At 41.7% G+C, this 22,589-nt stretch overlaps 1 protein-coding gene across 2 annotated transcripts in view; it reads left to right on the forward strand.

Annotated features, from left to right (window-relative positions):
- The window catches only part of KCNK10 (potassium two pore domain channel subfamily K member 10), a 151,040-nt gene that overhangs the window by 74,427 nt on the left and 54,024 nt on the right, over positions 1-22,589 (forward strand). For both annotated transcript variants that reach the window (XM_023205325.1, XM_023205324.1), the window contains exon 3: positions 13,805-13,922. In XM_023205325.1, coding sequence (XP_023061093.1) covers positions 13,805-13,922 — 118 coding nt within the window. The remainder of the gene's footprint in view (positions 1-13,804; positions 13,923-22,589) is intronic.

The following is a 22,589-nucleotide window of genomic DNA, read 5'->3' on the forward strand; positions in this document are numbered from 1 at the left end:
CCCTTCTGCCCTTCTCGCTGAAGGGAGTAGCATTTCACAGGAGTGGGTTTAGGGTTGGATGAGGTGCCCATCGGGAAGGACATGGGATTTTTCATTCTAAGTGCCTTGCCGTAAAGCAAACGACAGGGGTCTATTCCTCTCTCTCTGGAGAACGTTTCTGGGAGCAGGTTGGTCTAATCCCCTCAGGGTGAGGAGGTTATCTCACTCCCCGGAAGGCTGGCTGCTTCCTTGGCTCACTTCAGCCCTTGCCTCCAGCGAGAGGGGTCTCTCCAACACGAAATTGACACCGTCTGTTCGTGATAGTTTCTCTGAAGAAAGTCCCGGGGCTTTCATCTGCCTGGCTGGGGCTAGGTGTGGAACTGCTTGGAGCATGAGCGTTTTGCGGGGGGCTCTTCCCACCGGCTTTCTCTCTCTCTCTCTCTCTCCCCGACTGGTCCAGTGACTCTTTATGTTGGTGAACAGCAACTTGACCATTGGTTTTCGCTTTATGACCTCTCTGGGATTCCCCGCTTCCGCCCCCAAGATGGCGTCTCACTCTGTTGCCCAGACTGGAGAACAGTAGTGAGATCTCAGCTTACTGCAACCTCCACCTCCCGGATTCAAGTGATTCTCCTGCCTCAGTCTCCCGAGTAGCTGGGATTACTGGCCTGCTCCACCACCCCAGCTAATTTTTGTATTTTTAGTAGAGACAGGGTTTCACCAGGTTGGCCAGGCTGGTCTCAAACTCCTGACCTCGGGTGATCTGCCTGCTTCAGCCTCCCAAAGTGTTGGGATTATAGGCGTGAGGCACCGTGCCTGGTCAGAACTTTTTTTTTTAATGCTTTCCAAATAGAGCCTCGGATACTTTGCTCAGTATTTAGGCCTTAGACTATGTTTGATGCATATTATTTGGCACCATTTATTATTTTTTTATCAAAAAAATTAAAAAATAACATAATAATTGTATGTATTTATGAGGTACATAGTGATGTTTCCATACCTACAATGTATGGTGATCAGATCAGGGTAATTAGCATATTCATCATCTCAAACATTTATCATTTCTTTGTGTTGGAAATCTTCAATATCCTCCTTCTAGCTATTTGAAACTGTATACTAGATTATTGTTAACTGTAGTCATCCTGCATATAGAACACTAGAATTTATTCCTGTTATCTTGCTGTAATTATGTCCCCTTTAACAAATCCTTCCCTATCCCCCCCTCCCCTGACTCTTTCCAGTTAGCATCATTTATTAGGCACTGATTCTATGCGAGCTGGGTGCTAGAGAGTTTACATGTATCACTTACATTACTTAGCTTCATTTGCCTCTTGCCATTGCACCAAGAGGTGGCCACTGTTGCTGCCCCATTTTACAGAGGGCAAAGTTCTTGTAGCTAGCTAGTGACCAAAGTAGGACTTGAGTCTAGTTAGATCTCTCTGACTCCAGAGGCCACGCCCTCTTAATCATACTCTCCTTGGCTTGACACAGTGGGCTTAGAGAGTACATAAATGGATCAAGACAAATTCCTCTTGATGAAGGGAAAACCCACTTGAACGACATGATGAGAAGACTCCTTTGTGACAGTTAGTGCTTGCCTTCTAACGCAGAGCTCTCTCTCCTGTCCTCTCCCTGTATTTGTAACCTTTCTGACATACAGAGAGCCTCCATGACAAGGCTAAGGTGCCAGACTGTTGGCCTCTGGCTTACTGACTCATTTTATTGGCTGTACTCCTTGGGCCTGACTCCACCATGCTTTAGTGGAGAAGGATTTTGTCTAAGATGTGGGCAGTGGCATGTGAGGAGTGGGCACCGTGCTGTGGTCCTGGGTGTGAACCTTTGATGTTGTCATGGCAACCAAAGCTGCTATTCCTCAGATGAGAGGGCAAGAGATTACGAACTGCCAAAATGTCCTCTCCATACCCAAGGAGATGTTGGGTAATTTGCATGACCCATAAACATTTCCCAAGACCATGGCTCTGCCCTCCTGCCAAGACCGTGGCTCTGCCCTCCTGCCAAGACCCGAGTCACTCACTTGCTCACTCACTTCCTCATTTGTTCACTCGCTCATTTATTCTTCATTCAACAAACTTGATTGCCTACTGTGCTAGATGCTGGGATGTAATGGTGAATAAAAGACAGACATGGTCCCTGCCTTCTTGGAGCTTATAGCTAGGAGAACCAAATGTTCCAGGTTTTGTGGTTCTGGAGTAATTGTTAATAGTGCCCCTTTCCCTCTCAAAAGTGTCCTGGGGCTGGGCATGGTGGCTCATGTCTATAATCCCAGCACTTTTGGAGGCTGAGGCAGGCAGATCACTTGAGCTCAGGAGTTTGAGAACAGCCTGGGCAACATGGCAAAACCCCGTCTATATTAAAAACAAAGTGTCTTGGTTTGAAAGATGAAATATGGGATTATAAATCATGCTGCTATAAAGACACATGCACACATGTGTTTATTGCGGCACTATTCACAATAGCAAAGTCTTGGAATCAACCCAAATGTCCATCAGTGACAGACTGGATTAAGAAATTGTGGCACACATACACCATGGAATACTATGCAGCCATAAAAAAGGATGAGTTCATGTCCTTTGTAGGGATGTGGATGCAGCTGGAAACCATCATTCTCAGCAAACTATTGCAAGAACAGAAAACCAAACACTGCATGTTCTCACTCATAGGTGGGAACTGAACAATGAGATCACTTGGACTCTGGAAGGGGAACATCACACACTGGGGCCTATTATAGGGAGTGGGGAGGGAGGAGGGATGGCATTGGGAGTTATACCTGATGTAAATGACAAGTTGATGGGTGCTGACGAGTTGATGGGTGCAGCACACCAACATGGCACAAGTATACATATGTAACAAACTTGCATGTTGTGCACATGTACCCTAGAACTTATAAGTATAATTAAAAAAAAGAAAGAAAGATAAAATATATGGTGACCCTACTTATAGACAGTGGGAGAGCCAAACCTTATGCATGTTCTTACACAAATAATTGCAACTAAAAGCCAGATGAAAGTTGCAAAGGAGAGGGAGCTAGAGCTATGGGATACCCGAAGAGGAGAACTAATTTAGTAAGACAAGGATTCCAGGCAGAGGGGGCTGAGTCAAGGCCCTGGATGGGAGGAAGCAACGTGCCATGGCTGAAGACTTGAGAGAAGTGAGCAAATGTGGCCAAAGGGCATTTAGCAAAGGGAACTTAGAAAGCAGTTTGGCTGGAGACAGGCAGGAGTCAAACCACACAGGGGTTGATTTTGAATTTTATCTTAAGAGTACTGTGAAGCTTACAGTTACGTTTTCAGCAGCAGAGTGATAGGATCTGGTCAGTCAGTACATTGCCATTTTGGTCCTTCATATAAACCCAAAGGGTTTTATGTTATTCATTCATTAATTCAATAACTCAACTAAATGGAGTGACAACTGTGGCACTCTGCTAAGTGTTTTGCTCTGGACTTCTGAACTGAATTGTCCTCAGTGGTGCCAAAACTCAACTCTTGCAGAAAACCTTTATGGGCCCTTTATGTTGGGTCATGTCCTGCTTGGCCCTATTTGCCTTACACTCGCTAGTTGTCCTACACTTGCTAGACTCTCTTGGGTGACCTTCACTTTTCTCTGTCCCCTTCCCATGACTGTGAGCTCTTTGATGTTGAATCTGTGTCTTTTATCACTATATCCCTTCTGCCTTGCACAGTGGCTGACCAATAGAAGATGCTAAAGGCGTGAGGAATGAAGGAATGGTGGTTTTTGTATCTGGTTTTTTTTGTTTTTGTTTTTGTTTTTTGAGACAGAGTCTTGCTCTGTCTCTCAGGCTGGAGTGCCTTGGCATGATCTTGGCTCACTGCATCCTCCACCTCCCGGGTTCAAGCAATTCTTCTGCCTCAGCCTCCCTAGTAGCTGGGACTACAGGCGTGTACCACCACACCCAGCTAATTTTTGTATTTTTAGTAGAGATGGAGTTTACCATATTGGCTTGGCTGGTCTTGAACTCTTGACCTTGTGATCTGCCCGCCTTGGCCTCCCAAAGTGCTGGGATTACAGGCATAGGCCGCTGTGCCCAGCCTTTGTATCTGTTTTGAAGACCAAGAGACCTTCATTTAGAACCTTCACAGAAGGAAAGCAAAAAATTATTTTATTACTATGTTAAACAAGTCCTTTCTTTTTGATCTGGTTGTCAATAGTGCTTCTCTGGATCCGCCTCCTGGATTCAAGTGATTCTCCCATTTCAGCCTCCTGAGAAGCCGGGACTACAGGTGCATGCCACCACACCCAGCTAAGACAAAAACTCACCTTTTTGTCATCTTTATACATGAGCAGATTCCCTTGGTATCTATAGCCGTCAAAACTTTACATATTTCCATATTTAGGGACGTAAGGATTTTTAGGAAAGCAGTGTGTTGCAAAGCACAGCACCTGAGATGTTCATGGAAATCCTTGTTGTGACTTCAGAGTGCAGATCCAGAGCAGCCTTTGTCTGCCCTGGGCCATCCCCTATTTCAAGCAGCCTTTTGTCCAGGAAGTTTAGATAGCAGCTCAGGCAGCAGGTGAGCTCTGGAGAGTGCAGATTCGGGTTCTTTGAGCCCAGGGGCACAACTCTGAGTTGAAGTGACTCCTTTTGGTTGTTGCTTTGAATTCAGAAGAGCTGCCCTTTCACCAGCAAAGCAGTCACACAAAAGATGCTTCAATGTGTGCGAGATCAGGCCTGCAGCCTCCAGCCTGTGTCTACAGGCCTTTGAGTCATTATTATTACTGTTTCCATCCCTGGGGTTATTGATTTCATCACTGTTTAGTGAAGGAGATCTAAAGCTTTTAAGCCAGAAATTAAAGAGGTAATGGAAATTGGCATGCCACTGGAAAATGAATTTGCAAATGAGAATTCAAAGTTCTAAAAAAACTCCCATAAAAATAAAACCAAAACCCAGAAGTGAATGCTCCTGTGACTGCATTTTTGTACAAATGTGCATGGGTTTGTTCTCATTTAGAGTGTTGCTGTATACATTATGGAATAATGAGATTTTGATGGTGTCTGGTTCCTACAATTGCTCTTATTACTTATCACAATAAAATGTATTCATTTATATAACTAATATTTACTTAGTACCTATCATGAAGCAGGTGCTGTGTTTGGCTCTAGTGATTAAAAAATAATGAAAAATGCAAGATGCCGCCACCCTGTCCTCAAGGAGCTTGAGGTTCAGTATTAATTATATCACTAGCTAATTCTGGCATAGTGCTTACTGTGGACAGGAACTGCTCTAAATGCTTTATGTGTAGTAACTCATTTAAATATTACAGTGATCCTATGAAGTGGGGTAAGCAACAGAGGAGCAGAGAAGTTAAATAATTTACCCAAGCTGAAGTGAGAGGTGGAACTGTGATCCAGCCAAGGTAGTCTGGCTCTAGAATCCATGCTTTTTAGCCATGATGCTCTACTCTAGTGGATAGTTACAGCCCAGTATGATTGGTTCTAGAAGACAAGGAAGTACTCAGGTCCTTAGTCACAGAGCAGGAGTCTCTGACTCAACTTATGGGACCCCTAAGAGGACCTTCATTGACCTGTGAGTCAATTGCAGAGAGTCATGATTACTTCCCGGTTGTCCTTTAGAGTGACAGGGCTTTGTGTCTTAACATAAGGTGTTGAGGCTGGATCCCTTTTCGATCTAAAACCAATGTCCATGGGTTATCAGTCAGGTCTGCAATTAAGAGAACCTTATCACTTTATAATGGGAACATTTATTTTTCCTTCCTTCTCTTTGGAAATGGGCAGAAGAGATGAAAAGCCTGCTAGTGCAGCTTAGCTTTACTGAGTAAGTGAGTGTTTAATCTTTTGTTTTTTTACAAATGGAGATGAGAAATACAAATGATGACTTCTCTATGCTGTCCTTTTTTTTAGTTGGAGGAAGGTGACATGACAGATGAGCTTTAGAAAAATGTTTAGAAGCTGAACAGAAAACTATTTGTGGAAGGTAGAAGGCTAGAGTTAAAAGAGAGGACTTTTAACCAGCCTTAGCTCTGACACTTCCTAACTACTATAACCGTGGACAAGTTACTTCTGTTTTCTGTAGTCTCACTTGTAAAATGGGACTAGTAATAGAATCAGTGAGTACAGGATTTTGCGAGGACTAAATAGGATAAGAAGGCAGAGTCTGGCACATTGCAAGTGCTGGCCGCTGTGATTAATTTTAGGAGTATTCTAGAACTTTCCCTGAAGTTTCTAGCATTGTCTCCACTTCCTTGTTTCTCCCCTTATCAAACTATGCTCACAGGAGATTTGGTGACTCATTCTTAAGGAGGCACAGAAAATGATTTTTTTTTTTTTTGATACGGAATCTTGTTCTGTAGAGGGCAGTCTTGTTCTGTGGAGGCTGGAGTACAGTAGCACGATCATGGCTTACTGCAGCCTCTGCCTCCTGGGCTCAAACGATCCTCCCACCTGAGCCTCACGAGTGGCTGGGACTTCAGGCACGCACCACCATACTTGGCTAATTTTTGTATTTGTTGTAGAGATGGGATTTTGCCATGTTGCCCAGGCTGGCCTTGAACTTCTGGGCTCAAGCAATCCTCCTGTCTCAGCCTCCCAAAGTATGGGGATTACTGGCGTGAGCCACCATGTCTAGCTGGAAATGAAATCTTAATTTGTGATTAATATTGATGACTCAAAAGCAACAAAAAGCCCTAAGTAAACAGCTACAATAAAAACAAGATAGCAGAGTCCTCTCTTTTTCATGATGTTATTGATCATATAAATATTAAATTTCAGGTTCTGTTCAATTCAATGACAATGGAAGGAATAGTAACCTTCCATTTAGTGCACAGTGTAATGAATCAGAATTCCTGTAGCTGCTTTTGTAGTCCGGTACAGTTTTGTTTTTTTTAACAGAAATTGGATAGACCCACTTTTCATGGGAATGATCTCAAGTGCAGAGAGAGCAATGCGTATATCAAACACTCTCCTTAGGACCAGGGCAATTTTTCAACATCAGCTGGCAAATTTGTTATTCAGCCTGTAGAGCGTGAGTCCAAACTGAGATGAAGGAGTGACAGCTTGTTGGTCTGAAAGTTTATTGATCATATCAAAGTATACACATCTATCCCTGATTCCTTAGTGGACTTGATACTTTCCTTATGGTTTAAAATTTATCTTATTTCTTCCTTCCATATAGTCAGAGAGAGACAGAGGAAATGCATTCTCCATCATAAGGCACAATTTGGAAGGTAAAAGAGTGCCCCCAAATATGGCCTGGTCTCATAAGATAATATTTAGATAGATTAGTCATTAGTGAATACCCTAGGTGCTAATGAATTGAGTCTCAGAAATCCCCATTGTAAGGGAGTAACTGGTGGTAGCAAGGAAAGCTAGCGTGTCTAAGACCATATGCCATGAGCAAGTATGCTAGTCCACCCTGGGTTTCTGTCTCCTCTGCTCCAAACAGACTCTCCACTTGCCCTGTCCTTTCTGCCCGTGGCCTTCACTTTAGATTTATAACCAGGCTGTAAAGTTCTGATGAAAACTTACTGCCTGGCTCCCTGAGGACCTGAGGAAAGGCTAATATTTGCAGTAAGAAATATTTTTTCCAATATTTTTCTAATATACTCCAAAATAATATTTGCAGTAGGTATATTTTCCTATTTAGGGCAGTAGGAAAATACACGTCATTGTGATATCCACCACAGCACTTAAGGTGCCTCTTTCTTTGCCTTTTTGTGGTCTGGTCTGCTTTTTATGAGGGACTCTGAAGTGGTGTGGCAGTTAGGAAGGCCACTCGATCGTGGTGTGTCCACTCAGGTCAGCCCAGGCCTGACTGCCATGTTGGCTGTCTGTCTGGGTGGGAGGTAAAGGCACACGTGCGTCAGCCTGCATTCTCTTCCCTTCGTCCTATTGCAGATAGTGGGGTGCCCCAGACTGGGTGTGAGCCACCCTGTCCTTCCCAGAGGTGGGAAGCTGTGCATCTGAGATGGAGAAAGAAAAGAACTCCAGGTGGAGAGAAGTGCCTATGCAGAGTTCAGGATTGTGAATTTCCTGTTGACAATTCTAAGAGCATTGTTTGCTAGCTTTGCTGCGCACCAGATGTGTACTATACACACAGCACGTTACCATTCTCAGTGTCATGAGTCCCCTGGGGGCAGCAGTGTTGCCCACTGTACTAGGCCCTCAGCAGGGCTGAGTTAATCTGTACCCTAGGAAGTGCTCCGAAAGGGTTCCTATTACTAATACTCCTGAATAAGAAATGACAAGGCACAGTGCCTGATGTCTTACATTCAATTTTAAACAACTCTGACAACAACCTTGCATGGAAGGTATTAGTCCCTCATTTTATAGATGAGGAAACCAAGGTTCAGAGAAGCTGAACAACTTGCAAGGCTGAACGGTTACTACTTTATCCAAGAACTTTCCCTGTTGCAAGAGTAATGTATGAGGTGCTTCCACCGTCTCCCTCTCTGTACTGAATCTAAGACATCTCTGAATCAGCCACAAAAGTGCCTCGCTGGGTGTGGCCCCACAAATCCTCTCTGAGACCCTCCCATGGTTGTTTGAAATATGAACTCACCTTGCCCTTGGATGTAAAGCTGCCCTTCCCCCAGCCACAGAAGATTCACTTATATGTGAAATACTTCTGAAGCAGGTGAAAGAAAAAGTAATTGTGGCAAGCAAATTAAATATTGTCTTTCCACTTCAAACCCGAGGCTCTTCCGCCACAAATGTGCGAGGAGGTGGAGAGATGTTGCTGCCCTGCTGCTGGGGTTTTGAATCATTCAGGGCATTTTTGAGCAGTAATGAATGTGGTCTGCCAATTGCCTTTCTCGCAGGGGTTGTGGCTTTCCTTCCAACTGCTAATGGCTGGAATAGGCTCACTTTTAATACACTTTAGGAGCCACTTTCCACACTCATGCCCTCACCCTGCCTCAATCTCTGGCTAAATCTCCAATTCATAATCCGTTTGCTGACTGTGCCATTTAGGGAGTAAGAACATCGTGGCCACAGCCACCATTGTACCCTCAGATGAAGTCCTTTCTCAAGAGACAAACAATTTGTTAGTAAAATGACCATACATCCTGGGTTGCACCCATCCCGTGGTCCCAGCATAGTTGTTAACAGAGCTACCTTTTTATTTGCAAGTTCCCTGCTTTGGACAATAGATCAACTGGTTACCCAGCTATTAGCATCCATGCATAGGGCACGAATCTGTTGTATTCTTCAGCCAATCTGAGACAAACCAAGAGATTACTGCTGCACTTTTGTTTGTCTTTCTTTTTGGTGGCACATAAGGAAACAGAGAAACAGATGATCTCACCGAGTGCACAGATCATAGGAGAAAAGCCACAGACAGTTAGTGGTCCCCTGCGGGTCATCATTCATCCCAGTGCAGCACTAACACTCATGATGGTATCACACGCTGACTGGAGCAGTGATTCATGTAGCTGGCGTTGCCTGATGGGAGGAAACTGGTGGGGGAAATGTGGTGGGGGTCCTGTGAGGGGTCCAGTTGCCTCCTCCTCCTCTCTTTCTAAGCACATCAGCTACAGACCCGCCTCACTTTGTGAGAGGTTGCCGTTTCTCTCTTCTGCCTGTCAGATAGTCCTAATGCATGGTGTGGGGGTGGGGAGGACAAGGGAGAAAGAGGGATACAGAATCTTTTAGATCTTGCCCTCTTTCAAGTCAGCTCTCCACCTCTTTTTAAAAGAAACAAATCATTATTATTTTGTTGTTGCTGTTGAGTTGCTTTTGTGTTTGTCTAATTTTAGAAAGAAGTAAAATGTTTTCCTTTCACACCTCTGGGAAGATAATATACCCAAATTTATTCATTTAGTTTGTTCATTTATTTATTGTTGACTTAAAACATTCACTCCTGGGCCATTTACTGGGTAGCTGAGTGGGTGCTGGAAATGCCAGCTTAGAGGCTAAAAAGGAAATTCAAGGAGGAATGGAATTAAAAATGTAAAGTAATACCCTCTTATCTACAGTATCCCCCCCATCTAATTATCTGTCTACCTCTATTGAATTATCTATCTGTGTGAATTTTTTGATCCTCATAAGATCTCGCTGAACTTGATAATGGTTGAAGTTGTAAGTGAACAAATGATGCTCATTGAGTCTGAAATTATTGCGTAACATTGGTTGAACTGCTCACCCTGTAACATTTTTTGAGCTAAACTGTACAGAGCTCAGTCATGCCATTTCATCATCTGTGTGCTCATAGGTTCCTAATGGGCTGCCCTCCATTCACTTCTGCAGCCTAAATGCAGAGAAAAATCTTAAAAGCAAATGCATTTAATTTTAAAATGTTTTACTTGAGCTCAAACAATTAAGATCATTAGAAAATACTTTGAAAATTAATAAAAATTAAAACTATACACTCCATTAGAATTATTATTATTCAATTAAAAATTATGTTGCCAATTCAAGTGATAACAGTCAGTTATAACCCGAGTTTGCTGATTCACTTGAATTCTGGTTGTTTGCCAGAGTTTTTCAGAGCCATAAGATCCAGATAGAAAATCAAACCTCATTCTCAGCATTGGAGCTTTCTAAAGCCTTATCAGAAGTTTGGTGACTCATAGGAGAGCTTATTTTTCTCCATTTCATTGAGTCTTGCTCTCAAGGAGTTAGTTCAGATCATCAGTGGCCCTACTTTGCCCATAACAACCCTTATATATAATTTCCACAAAACTGCTTCCCCAAGGCATTTGGGTGCATTGCCCATTTTACTGAAGATTTGGCAGGGAGAAAGGAATTGACATCACAGATAGAACCCAGCTGAAATTGGATACTAGATGGAGTTGCTCTTCAAAGACCTGGGCATTGCCACTATGGAGCCTAAATTTCCCACCTGTCTGTTGACACCCCTTTTTGTCGCCTTATTTCTTCTTGTCCTCCTTTTTCAGGGCTTTTCTGTTTTCTCTGATCCCTCCCTCTTAGGGCATAAAAATCAATCTTTTCCCACTTTAATTAATTTATTCTCTAATTTTATTTTAACGCAGAGTGACTCGTCTCTAATCAGCTTTGACAGCCAAATGAAGTTTGGTGTCTCCATGTGCATGTTCAAGGAAGCTGTCTAATTAGAAATGATCCCTTGTAAGGTCTCTTCTGCCTAAATTCTTGGACAATGGCTGTCCTTCTTCCTCATATGTCTAGAGGTGAAGATGGGAGTTGGGGAGGCGGCATGCATTCTGGATACCAAAGGTAGAGGAAAGGCAAAACCATCTGCTTTCGGCCAGACAGGGTTGAATCCTGGCCTCTTCACTTCCTGACTGGGTGACCTAGGACAAGTTAATTAAGTTTCCTGAGCCTATTTCCCCATCTCTAAGGTGGGGAATCATACTACTTTCTTGCAAGTTATGGAAAAGATAGAATGGAATCACACACAAGTTGTAAAAAGGATAAAACAGAATGACACTTCCAATGCACCTGGCGAAGGGCAGGCACTTAACAACTGTTAGTTCCCTTTTCCTTTCAGCTGATAAACATTTTCCTTGAGGGTTACATAGGTAAACACTAAATATTTATAAATTGCATAATTCAAGAAAAATGAAACTTGAAAAGGATTCTTCAGATTTTTTGATGAAACAAATCATTGTCCCCGTTGTCTTTCATGCAAATCTGTATTTTTGTTTGCAGTGCTGGGTTTGCTTATGACATTTATGTGCAATTCTCAGCACTGTGAGACTTGAGTGAGCCTAACCTCTCTTCACAGCTTGATAGGAGTTGTAAATATTAGGTACTGATGGTATGATTTGAGGCAACCTAAGTGACTGACGCCTAGAGCCCTCCCTGCGGTATTATTCCCATCAGAGCTGAGTAGATAATGAAGATATAAACACTGGTGAAGGCTTGGTGGCTTGGTCTGATGGTACTCATATGGCACAGTGAAAATGGAGATGCTACCAGTGGAAAGGACCCACCATCTGTCTCCCCTCTAGAGCAGAGCAGAACATACCTCCGATGATTATGTGACCATTGTCAATTAGGCTGATTTATGCAAAGACCGTCTGTACACATCCCATGCAGCCAGATTTTAAATTCTAGGGTGCCAGGTTTGCTAGAAACAGTGGCCGGCTGCGGCCCTTGCATCATATTCCATGTTCTCTTAGAGGGAGAGAAGAATGGACTCAGCACTTGACAGAAGGTGCTTTTTTCCCCTGTATCATCCAGTCAGTTGTCTATGAGTCTGCCAAATCTAGCTCGCAACCTCTTTTTGTACAACCCCTGAGCTGAAAATGGTTTTTGCATATTTAAAAGATTATTTAAAAGAAAGAAACATATACAACAGAGACCATATGTGGCCCACTAGGGCTAAAATATTTACTATCTGACCCTTTATGGAAAAGGTTATTGATCCCTTTCCAGAGTGAAATAACTCAGATGAAAGAAAGCAAAATGTAATGATGATTGACTTTTCCAGTTGTAATCTGATTTGTGACAATCACTATATGCCTGTTTTAACAAAACTTAATGGGCATTACTTAGGATAAATGTAATTACATTTCAATATTTCTGTCTTGCTCTCCCTACATAGGGTTATTCCAGGTTTGCCCAAGGAACAGAATGTCTGTTTGTTGTTCTAGAAGTAGCTCCTGTGTCTGTCACCTCCTCTCCAAGGCTTCCACCTGTCGCTTTTATATCCCAGCTCACCCGTGTGAACAGCGTGTGTTTGGGCTGCCATGACAGCACGTCCTACCTTTTCTCCTGGCTTGAAAGAGGGTGGCAGGGGCCAGCTCAGGAAGAACTGCTGTGGAATTTTTCACCTTCTCCTGCTCGTGATGAGGCTAGGGAGGGATTTTAAGCAGTATCTTTAATTGTTGCCAAAGTATGAACTCAGGGAAGGGGGCAACTGTGAAGCAGTGATGCATAGACTAAGTCTCCTGGAAGAAGCAGGGCTTGAATTAGACCCAGAAGGATGGGCACTGTTTGTGGGAGGGCACAGGTACATAAGTACAGGGAACATGTCATGGAGTGTCTGCCCAGAGTGCGGAATTTATAGCAGTGTGAGATGAAAATGGGTCATCACTGTGGCCAGTTTGTTGGAAATTTTAAGGTGTATGGAATCCCAAATTCAGTAATCATCGAGGAGTCATTGTAGCTTATTTTTAAAAAGAGAGATATGTGTGTGTGGTGTGGGGGTGGGTGAGAGTGGAATGACAATCAGGAAATTGGTTACTGTTTGTTAAACCCTAACTGGGAGCCAGACGTTGGGCTAAGGATGTCACTTGGACCATCTCATTTAATCCTCAAAACAACCCTGTGGGGAATGTTTTATCTCTAGTTTGCAAATGAGGAAACTAGGCTTAGAGAGGTTCAAACAACTTGCCCAAGGTTCTGAAGTTAATAACGGCCACAGCCAAGATGGCTCTTAACTCCTGCCCTGTGGAAACAAGCTCAACGTAAAACATTCTTACAAGACAGAAAAGAGTGAAAAAGCAACCAAAATCCTGCCTTGCAGAAATGTCCACTTTGGGTGAACATTCTTCTAGACATTTTTGTGTGTGTATATGCACAGCAACTTGTATGCATTTTGCATAATCTGGGCCACCCCATGCCTGCAAACTTTCTATAAATGTCACCATATTCTATATCCTAGTGTTTCCCCCCGACTTAACACTAATTTTCTAATTTTCACAACTGGGTGCACAGCATTTTGCTTTGGGATGGTACCCTTATCCACTTAACCAGTTCTTTCTAGATCATTGCAGGTTCTTTAGCAGGGGAATAATGTATTGGAACCTTTCTTTCGTTCTTTCTTTCTTTTTTTTTTTAAAAAAAAACAAAAACTAAAAGAACAACTTTTAAACTGAGTCTTATGCTTTTTCCCTTTCTTTGCAGCATGCCCTTGATGCTGACAATGCGGGAGTCAGTCCAATAGGAAACTCCTCCAACAACAGCAGCCACTGGGACCTCGGCAGTGCCTTTTTCTTTGCTGGAACTGTCATCACCACCATAGGTACCCATTCGTTTGCTAACATCTCCTCCTCTGCAGGTCATCTTGAATAAGGGTGCTTAGTCAGTGTTTTGTCCTCATAGCATAAACTATAGTTTGAGGTTCAGAGGAGGCTTACGAAACACTGTCATTTAAATTAATGCAGTCATTGTGCTGGCTTTCAACAAAAGCCAAAGCAGAATGAAGTATCTCTTTTTCCAGAATGAAAGGCTAGCGAACCTAATGAAAAGGTTAGAATGGAAAATATGAGTTGCTCGGTTGAACTCGGATTACTCATTTGAGCTCAATTTCCATTTTAACAATTGTACTTCTTATTAAAGCTATATAGTAGGGGACCAAAAAGTTCTACTAAATTTGTTATAAAAAACAGTAACATTCTGACCCTCTCACCTTTTCTTACCTTCCCAGAGACCGTCACTTTCATCTGTTTTGATTGTTGATTTTAACATTCATCCCCATGTCTTTAAATATCTTGCTTGTACTTCTTCTGGAATTTTTAGTTTTGGGGATTTTTTTTTTGACTTTGTATTGTGGAAGATGAGGAGTTAGTTCCTTCTTCCTACCTGCCCCACCACAGAAGGGCCCTTTTCCTGTTCTCCTGTCTTCCCAATATTTAATTAGATAGAAGTGAAACATCTGCTTGATTTTGACTAGATAAATGCTTTCTGCAGCTGATCATAGAGTGAACTGCAATGACCTCTTTCCTGTATCAGTCTTTGTGTGTGTATCTTTTTTTTTCTGACACTTGGAGAGTTTCGTATTTTTGTCTTGGGGTTAACTGTATTTATTTATTTATTTATTGAGACAGAGTTTCACTCTTGTTACCCAGGCTGGAGTGCAGTGATGCAATCTCAGCTCACTGCAACCTCCGCCTCCTGGATTCAAGTGATTCTCTTGCCTCAGCCTCCCATGCAGCTAGGATTACAGGTGCCCACCACCACGCCCAGCTAATTTTGTATTTTTAGTAGAGATGGGGTTTCACCATGTTGGTCAGGCTGGTCTCGAACTCCTGACCTCAGGTGATCTGCCCACCTCGGCCTCCCAGGTGAGCCACCGCACCTGGCCTAGGGGTTAACTTTATAAGTATAATGGCATGTAATAATCTTAGTGTTCTATTCGTTAGCCAGCATGTATTCGATCCCCACAACGGGTGATGATATCTCTTTTCTTTCTTTTTCCAACACAAAGTTTTGGTGAACATCATCTTTTAAATGATTAAACATGCTTATGTTTCTCTTGTATGATTTGCCAGCTTTAAATGATAACTCTTGGCACTCAGCTATTACATATAAGGCAGTCAGTGAACTTAGCATCTCAACTTCCTTTCCCTCTTCCACTATCCACTCTTATTCATGGTATCATTCTATATAAGTTGTATCTCACTTTATTGTTTGCTTTATTGTGCTTTGAAGATGTTGAGTTTTTTTTTTTTTTTTTTTTTTTTAACAAATTTAAGGTGTGTGGCAATCCCGCATTGAACAAGTCTATTGGTGCCATTTTTCCAATATCGTGTGCTCCATTCTGTGTCTCTGTCACATTTTGGTAATTTTCACAATAGTTTCAACCTGTTTCATTTTTGATTATATCTGTTAAGGAGATCTGCGGTCAGTGATCTTTGATGTGACAATTGTCATTGTTTTGGAGTGCCACAAAGCATGCCCTTTGAAGATGGTGAACTTAATCAATGAATGCTGTGTGTTCTGACTGTTCCACCACCCGGCCATTCAGGCATCCCAGATCCTTGAGGCACAACAGTATTGAAATTTGGCCAACTAATAACCCTGCAGTGGCCTCTCCGTGTTCTAGTGAAAGGAAGAGTCAGTCGCATGTCTCTCATTTTAAATGTAAATCTAGAAATAATTAAGCTTGGTGAGGAAGGCACATTGAACTCTGAAACAGGCCAGCAGCTAGGTCTCTTCTGCCAAACAGTTAACAAAGTTGTGAGTATAAAGGAAATTCTGTGTTTTTTTTTTTTGAGAGAAGATCTCTCTGTGTCACCCACGCAGGAGTGCAGTGGTGCAATCATGGTTCACTGCAGCCTTGATTCCTGGGCTCAAGGGATCCTCCCACCTCAGCCCCCTAAGTAGCTCAGACTACTAGTGTGCATCACCATTCCTGGTTATTTTTTTAAACCTTTTTTCTAGAGATGGGGTTTCACTACGTTGCCGAGGCTAGTCTTGAACTCCTGGGCTCAAGCAATCCACCCGCCTTGGCCTCCCAAAGTGCTGGGATTACAGGCATGAGCTGCTGTTCCTGGCCAGTAAAAATTCCTGAAAGAAATTAAAAGTGCTCCAGTGAGTGAGCACACTAATGATAAGAAAGTGAACCAGCCTTATTGCTGATATGGAGAAAATTGTAGTGGTCTGGATAGAAGATCAAACCAGCCACAACATTCCCTTAAGCCAAAATCTAATTCAGAGCAAGAGGGCTCTTTTCAATTCTGTGAAGGCTAAGAGAGGTAAGGAGGCTTCAGAAGAAAGTTTGAAGCTAGCAGAGGTTGGCTTATGACATTTAAGGGAAGAAGGCCTTTTGATAACATAAAAGTGCAGGTTAAAGTGGCAAGTGCTAATGGAGAAGCTACAGCAAGTTATCCGGAAAGTCTAGCTAAGAAAGTGGATATACTAAACAACAGATTTTCATTATAGACAAAACAGCCTTATATTACAAGGTGCCATCTAGGACTTTGATAGCTACAGAAGAGAAGTCAATGCCTGGCTTCAAAGCTTCAAATGATAGGCTGACTCTCTTGTTAGGGGCTAATGCAGCTGGTGACTTTATGTTGAAGCCAGTGTTCGTTTACTATCCAGAAAATCCTAAAGCCCTTAAGGATTATGCTAAGTCTATTCTGCCTGCCTTCTATAAATGGAACTTCAAAGCCTGGATGACAGCACATCTGTTTACATCATGGTTTACTGAAGAGTTTAACCTCACTGTTGAGATCCACTGCTCAGAAAAAAGATTCCTTTCAAAATAGTACTGTTCACTGACAATGCACCTAGCCATCCAAGAGCTCTAATGGAAATGTGCAAGGAGATAAATGTTGTTTTCATGCTTGCTAACACCACATCCATTCTTTAGCCCATGGGTGGAGTAATTTTGACTTTGAACTCTTATTGTTTAAGAAATACATTTCATAAGACTGTAGCTGCAATACATAATGATTCCTCTGATGGCTCTGAGCAAAGTAAATTGAACATCTTCTGGAAAAGAGTCATCATTGTAGATGCCATTAAGAACATTTGTGATGAATTGGAAGAGGTCAAAATATCAACCTTAACAAGAGTTTGGAAGAAACTCCAAGCCTCATGGAGGACTTTCAGAGGTTCAAGACTTCACTAGAGGAAGCCACTGCTGATGTGTTGGAATTAGAAGCAGAGCCTGAAGATGTGACTGAAATGCTGCATCTCATGATAAAACTTGAATGAATTAGGAGCTTATTCTTATGGATGAGCAAAGAAAGTGATTTCTTGAGATGGAATCTGCTCCTGCCTGGTAAAGATGCTGTGAACATTGTTGAAATGACAACAGAGAATTTAGAATATTATATCAACTTAGTTGATAAAGCAGTGGCAAGGTTTGAGAGGATTGATTCCAATTTGAACAAAGTTCTACTGTGGGTAAAATGCTATCAAACAGCATTGCATGTTACAGAGAAATTGTGAACGGAAGAATCAATGAATGCAGCCAACTTCTTTGTTGTCTTATTTCAAGAAATTGTCACAGCTGCCCCAGACTTCAACAGTCACCATCCTGATCAGTCAGTAGTCATCAACATCAAAGGAAGACCCTCCGCCAGCAAAAACATTATGACTTGTTGAAAACTCAGATTATTATTAGAATTTTTGTCAATAAAGTATTTTCAAGTTAAGGCACATCTATTGCTTTTTTAGACCTAATGCTATTGAACACTTAATAGACTATAGTAGAATGTCAACGTAACTTTTATATGCTTTGGGAAAGAAAAAAATTGTGTGATTCACTTTATCATGGTGGTCTGAAGCCTAACTCACAATGTCTCTGAGGTATGCCTGTATAACCTCAGGGTATGTAATTTATATTTTAATTTGTTATCCTGATATTTGCATTTGTTTTAGTCATAGCTCTATAGTTAGATATCACTAATGTTTATCTCTAGTCCTTTTGCTGTGGTTTATCTCATGATCACTTACTTGGCTGAAAGTGATCTTCAAGTAGTTGCCGTAAGAATGGCTCAGGGGAGCAATATTCTGTGAGATCTTGCATTGTTCACAGTTGTAGCTTAACATTTGAGGGATAGTTGAAACAAAATGAAATCCGTTTTGTTGATCATTTTTTCTTTTCCTTTTTCTTTTTCTTTTTTTTTTGAGACTGGGTCTTGCTCTGCTGTCCAGGCTGGAGTGCACTGGTGCAAACATAGCTCACTGCAGTCTCCAACTCCTGGGCCAAGTGATCGTTCTGCTTCAGCCTCCTAAGTAGCATATACCACCAGGTCTAGCTAATTTTAAAAATATTTTGTAGAAGCCAGGTCTTGCTGTGTTGCCCAGACTGGTCTCAGACTCCTGGCCTCAAAGGATCCTCCTGCCTTGGCCTCCCAGAGTGCTAGGAATACATGTGTGAGCCACCACGCCTGACTTCACATTTTCTTTTTAACTGGTCTTACAGGTGTTGCTTTTCTGTTTCCCAGTTTTCATGCAGCTATTGGGGGAAACCTGATGCCAGCCTATTTTTTTCCACTTTTATAGGTGACTTTATCCTTTTGTTCAGTGACTTCAAATATTGTTTCTCTATCTTTCATCTGATAACATTACTAGGTTTTGACTGTTTTATTGTGGTAAAGTTTTCTTGATTGACATCTTTAAACATTTTCTTTGCTATGTGGTTTTGGTTTTGTTTTTTGGATGATTACAGCTATATATATATTGTAACTTCTTTGCTCATCTTCTATGTCTCTCATTTCTCTTCTACTTTTTAACTCTTAAAATTTAGTTCTCATTTTGTTTATTTTATTCTCCCTATTCCTTTTGTTTGTATGTTTTCCACAATGCCTATGCTGCCCTGTACTCCTTCCAATTTTATTTTTTGTTTTTTTGTGATCAGTAGGGAACTTTTTCCTTTTCCTGTTTCTTTCCTGAATTTCATAGCTCACATTTCATTTTCACTTGTTCAGTTTTCCACTGATTTCTTGAATTTCTGCTTTTTGGCTTCCCTGTGAAGATTCTTAGAGATAATTATTTCATACTTGGTCACAATTTTTGTCTGATTTTGGAAACATTTGTCTGGTGAGCATCTCCATCCATTGGTAAGTTTTGTTACTCTTTTCACATGTTTTTCTTATGGAAGTTTTATATTTATGTTGGGTCAACTTCTTTTTAAAATACCTGGCCCCAAGCAAATTGGATATTCCTGGACCAGCTTTCTGCCAAATGATTTCATGGAGTCGGGGAGAGGAGAGCAGTGTGAGTCAGGATACCACCTTCCAGATAGGACATCCTAACTCTCTTCATTTCTGTGACAGAGTGTTTCCTGCAAATAGGGTCCATCTGTATTATTTCTGTCCTACCTCTCCTGTTTTCTGAACCAGATCAAGTTCAGGATGGCTTCTGCTGCTATCCTTCTTTATCTTATGTTTCATACTTGGTAAAAACAGGGACATCTCTTTTGAAGTTCAGAGTGAGGTCCTCACCTTTATACTTGGATATTTTCTGATACTTTCTGAAATTTACCACTTTAGGGCCCTGTCATCATTTTCCGAGCTTCTTCTCTTTATTTTTTGTTCATATGGCTTCTGTCCAATCTCTGCTTCTTTTGATAGTTCTTACACATATGCTGGAATGTCTGGATTATATCCTTTTTCCAGCTCTGCTGAAAATGAGTTTGAGGGTTTTCTGCCCACATACAATTGTGAAGTAGCACTGCAGTAAAAATCTTCATTCAGAAGCAGGAGAGACACCCGGCAGTTACTGGTCCACAGCAATGATGGACAGGCATTGAGAGGCTCCCCCGCCCTCCTGCTGGGGGAAATTCCTTCGTTAAAACTTGTTTATACTCTCCAGGAGGAACTCCCTGCCTTATTGCTCTTTGAGGCCCAGCTATGCCTTTTGAGAGGTTCTTTCCTCTAAGGCACAGTTTTGACAATCAACTTCCTACAGGCAAAAATTTCAGAGGCTAACGATTGGTTTAGAGGCACAGGATTTTGCCTTGGTTTTAAGATCTAGCCTTCAAGACCTACGTTGTTTCTAGGTGAAATCCCGAAAGTTACATGCAACAAGAACATTTTGGATGAAGGAAAATTGCCATTCTTATTTAGAAAGGCTCTTAATCTAATTATATGACATGCTAGGTTTACACTTGCAAATCTGCAAATATATTGATGTTAGCTATTAAAAGTATTCAAGATGCCCATGACACCAGTGGGTCTGGGGCTTAGAAGTCTTTTCTGGCACTCTAGGCCAGGTTGAGTCAGCTTAATCCACAGACTCACAGCATCAACAAAGGAAGCTGGGTGGCCTGACACCATTTGGTATAAGGGGAAAAGTGTTAGAAACCTGAACAACACCAGAGGGCATCGTTGTGGTAGATCCAAGAAGAACAATGTCAGATTTCATTGTGTTCAGCAGATTGTTAACCTGAGGAAAAGCGTCATGCATTGTAGGAGGATTTATTGTAAACCAATTAAAATTGAGAAAGTCTGGGCCACTTCAAGAAGTACATTTTGGAAAACGCTCTCTGGTACCCAGTATTGGATTCATGAGACATTAGTGTATATTGAAGGAAACTCCTAATTTTCTTGTTTCAGGACATGGCTAAATGAATGATGTGTCTGCTGCGTTGAAAAACGCTATAGCTACATTGGAAGGTGCATTAATGGTGTTTATTGTGTTATCTTGTTAGGAATCCAGGAACTCGGTTTATTGAACAGCTATGTTTATTGATCCACACAATATTATGTGACTGAGGAATGGTGGCTCTATCTGCCTAATGAAGAACGTTTGATATGCAACAGTTTTTGCCCTTTTTTGTGTGTGTACTTACACTGGAATCTTTGAGTTTGAGCAAATGGCTCTTAGCCGTTGACTTCTGTTGCCTGGCTTCCATACACTTACTCACCCATGTCCTCGTTGTCATATCCCCAGTGGTTCCCTTCCCCACGCTTGGTCCCCAGGCCTCAGGTGAACAATCACCTTGTCTAGACTAAGAAATCCAGTGCTTGGCCACAATTATTAGTTCAAAGATGGACATATGATTTGGATTAGGGGCTTTTGCTGGAGCTTTGGAGGAAATGACCTCTCTTTCTTACTAAAGGTAAGTCTGGAAAGAGACAGGCCTAAGGTACTGCCGGTCATTTTTTTCCCCTTAGGTTGTTCTGCCTGGAATTCTTCAAGCATTAAAGAAGCAGAGTGAAAAAGAGGATGGTTAATGGGGTATCGCTTACATCGTGTGAGCTCTGGATGGAGCTACCCAGGAAGTGTTAATAAATAAATGTTAAACCTCCTTCTATTTACTGGGGTCAACGTATTTTCTTTCATTGTTTAAGCAAGTGTGCATTGAGCTTTCTATTACCTGCAACTGAGAACATCCCAACACACACTTTGGATCAGAGCTCAGGGCCAGTGAATATCCTCTGACCTCCACAGCTAGTGACTGAGCCTGCTGGCTGCTGCAGCTGCCATCTGCCATCATCTTTGAGCCATGAACTCTTGATTTAAAGTCTTAGGCAGAGCCATCCTATTTGTTCATGTGCACACATCCTGGCTGCCTAGGAGGCTGTTTCCTCTGTGGTGGGAGGCAGGACACTGTGTCATACCAATTATGCACAGGAAGAGGGTCTTCCCCAAAAATCAGAAGGAAGGTGGATGCTGAACAGGAAACTACTGCAAAACAAATATGCATCAAAACCAAAAGTAAAATGCAAAGTCCACTTCAGTATCAAGGTACAGTGTTAACACTAGAGATAGGGTCCTTGTTCTATTTAATTTAGAAAACACGGGTTTCTCTCTCACTCTTTCTTTCTTTTAATTGAAAAATAATGCATTGTAAGTTGAACACCATTTCGCTGGCCAAATTTTCACTCCAGAGTGGAGGATCTTTATAGAGTCATACAGTTAGAGAATTCCAAAGAAACCCTTAATACAATGTAAGTAAGAATAATGAGGTGCAGAAATAATTGTTTTTCTTATTGTTTTTCTTATTTTCTTAGTGGTAAATTCATTTGTCGCATATGGTCACAAGGTTGATAAGAACACTCAGAGCCCAGCAATTCTTCCAGTTCTTCCTGAGCAATTTTCCGGTAGTTAGGAGTCAGGAAAGAGGAACCATGAGAGCTGAGGAGCTGTGTTTTCATTAATTGTGAAATACACAAATATTGGCCTATTTCCTTGCGATCATAAAATTTGCAACATAATATTGCAGACATTTTTGCATATTACTAAAGTTCTTTGAAAAGCATATTCTTTGATGGTTTCTATTGGATCCACTGTTCACACTATAATCACATATTGCTGGGAGTTTAAGCTGTTTCTACTTTTGTAATAGTGTAACACCATATTGTTACGTTGTGAAGTGTGGTCTTCATCTCTGGTTGTTTCCTTGGAAAGATTACCAAGGGTTTGCTCTGTCAAAGGAAATGACCTTTTTAAAGCCTTGCCAAATTTCTTTCCAGAAAAGCCTCTCATGAGCAGCTTAAGGTTATGT

The sequence above is a fragment of the Piliocolobus tephrosceles genome, chromosome 6 (genome assembly GCF_002776525.5).
Source record: "Piliocolobus tephrosceles isolate RC106 chromosome 6, ASM277652v3, whole genome shotgun sequence".
NCBI classification, from domain to species: domain Eukaryota; kingdom Metazoa; phylum Chordata; class Mammalia; order Primates; family Cercopithecidae; genus Piliocolobus; species Piliocolobus tephrosceles.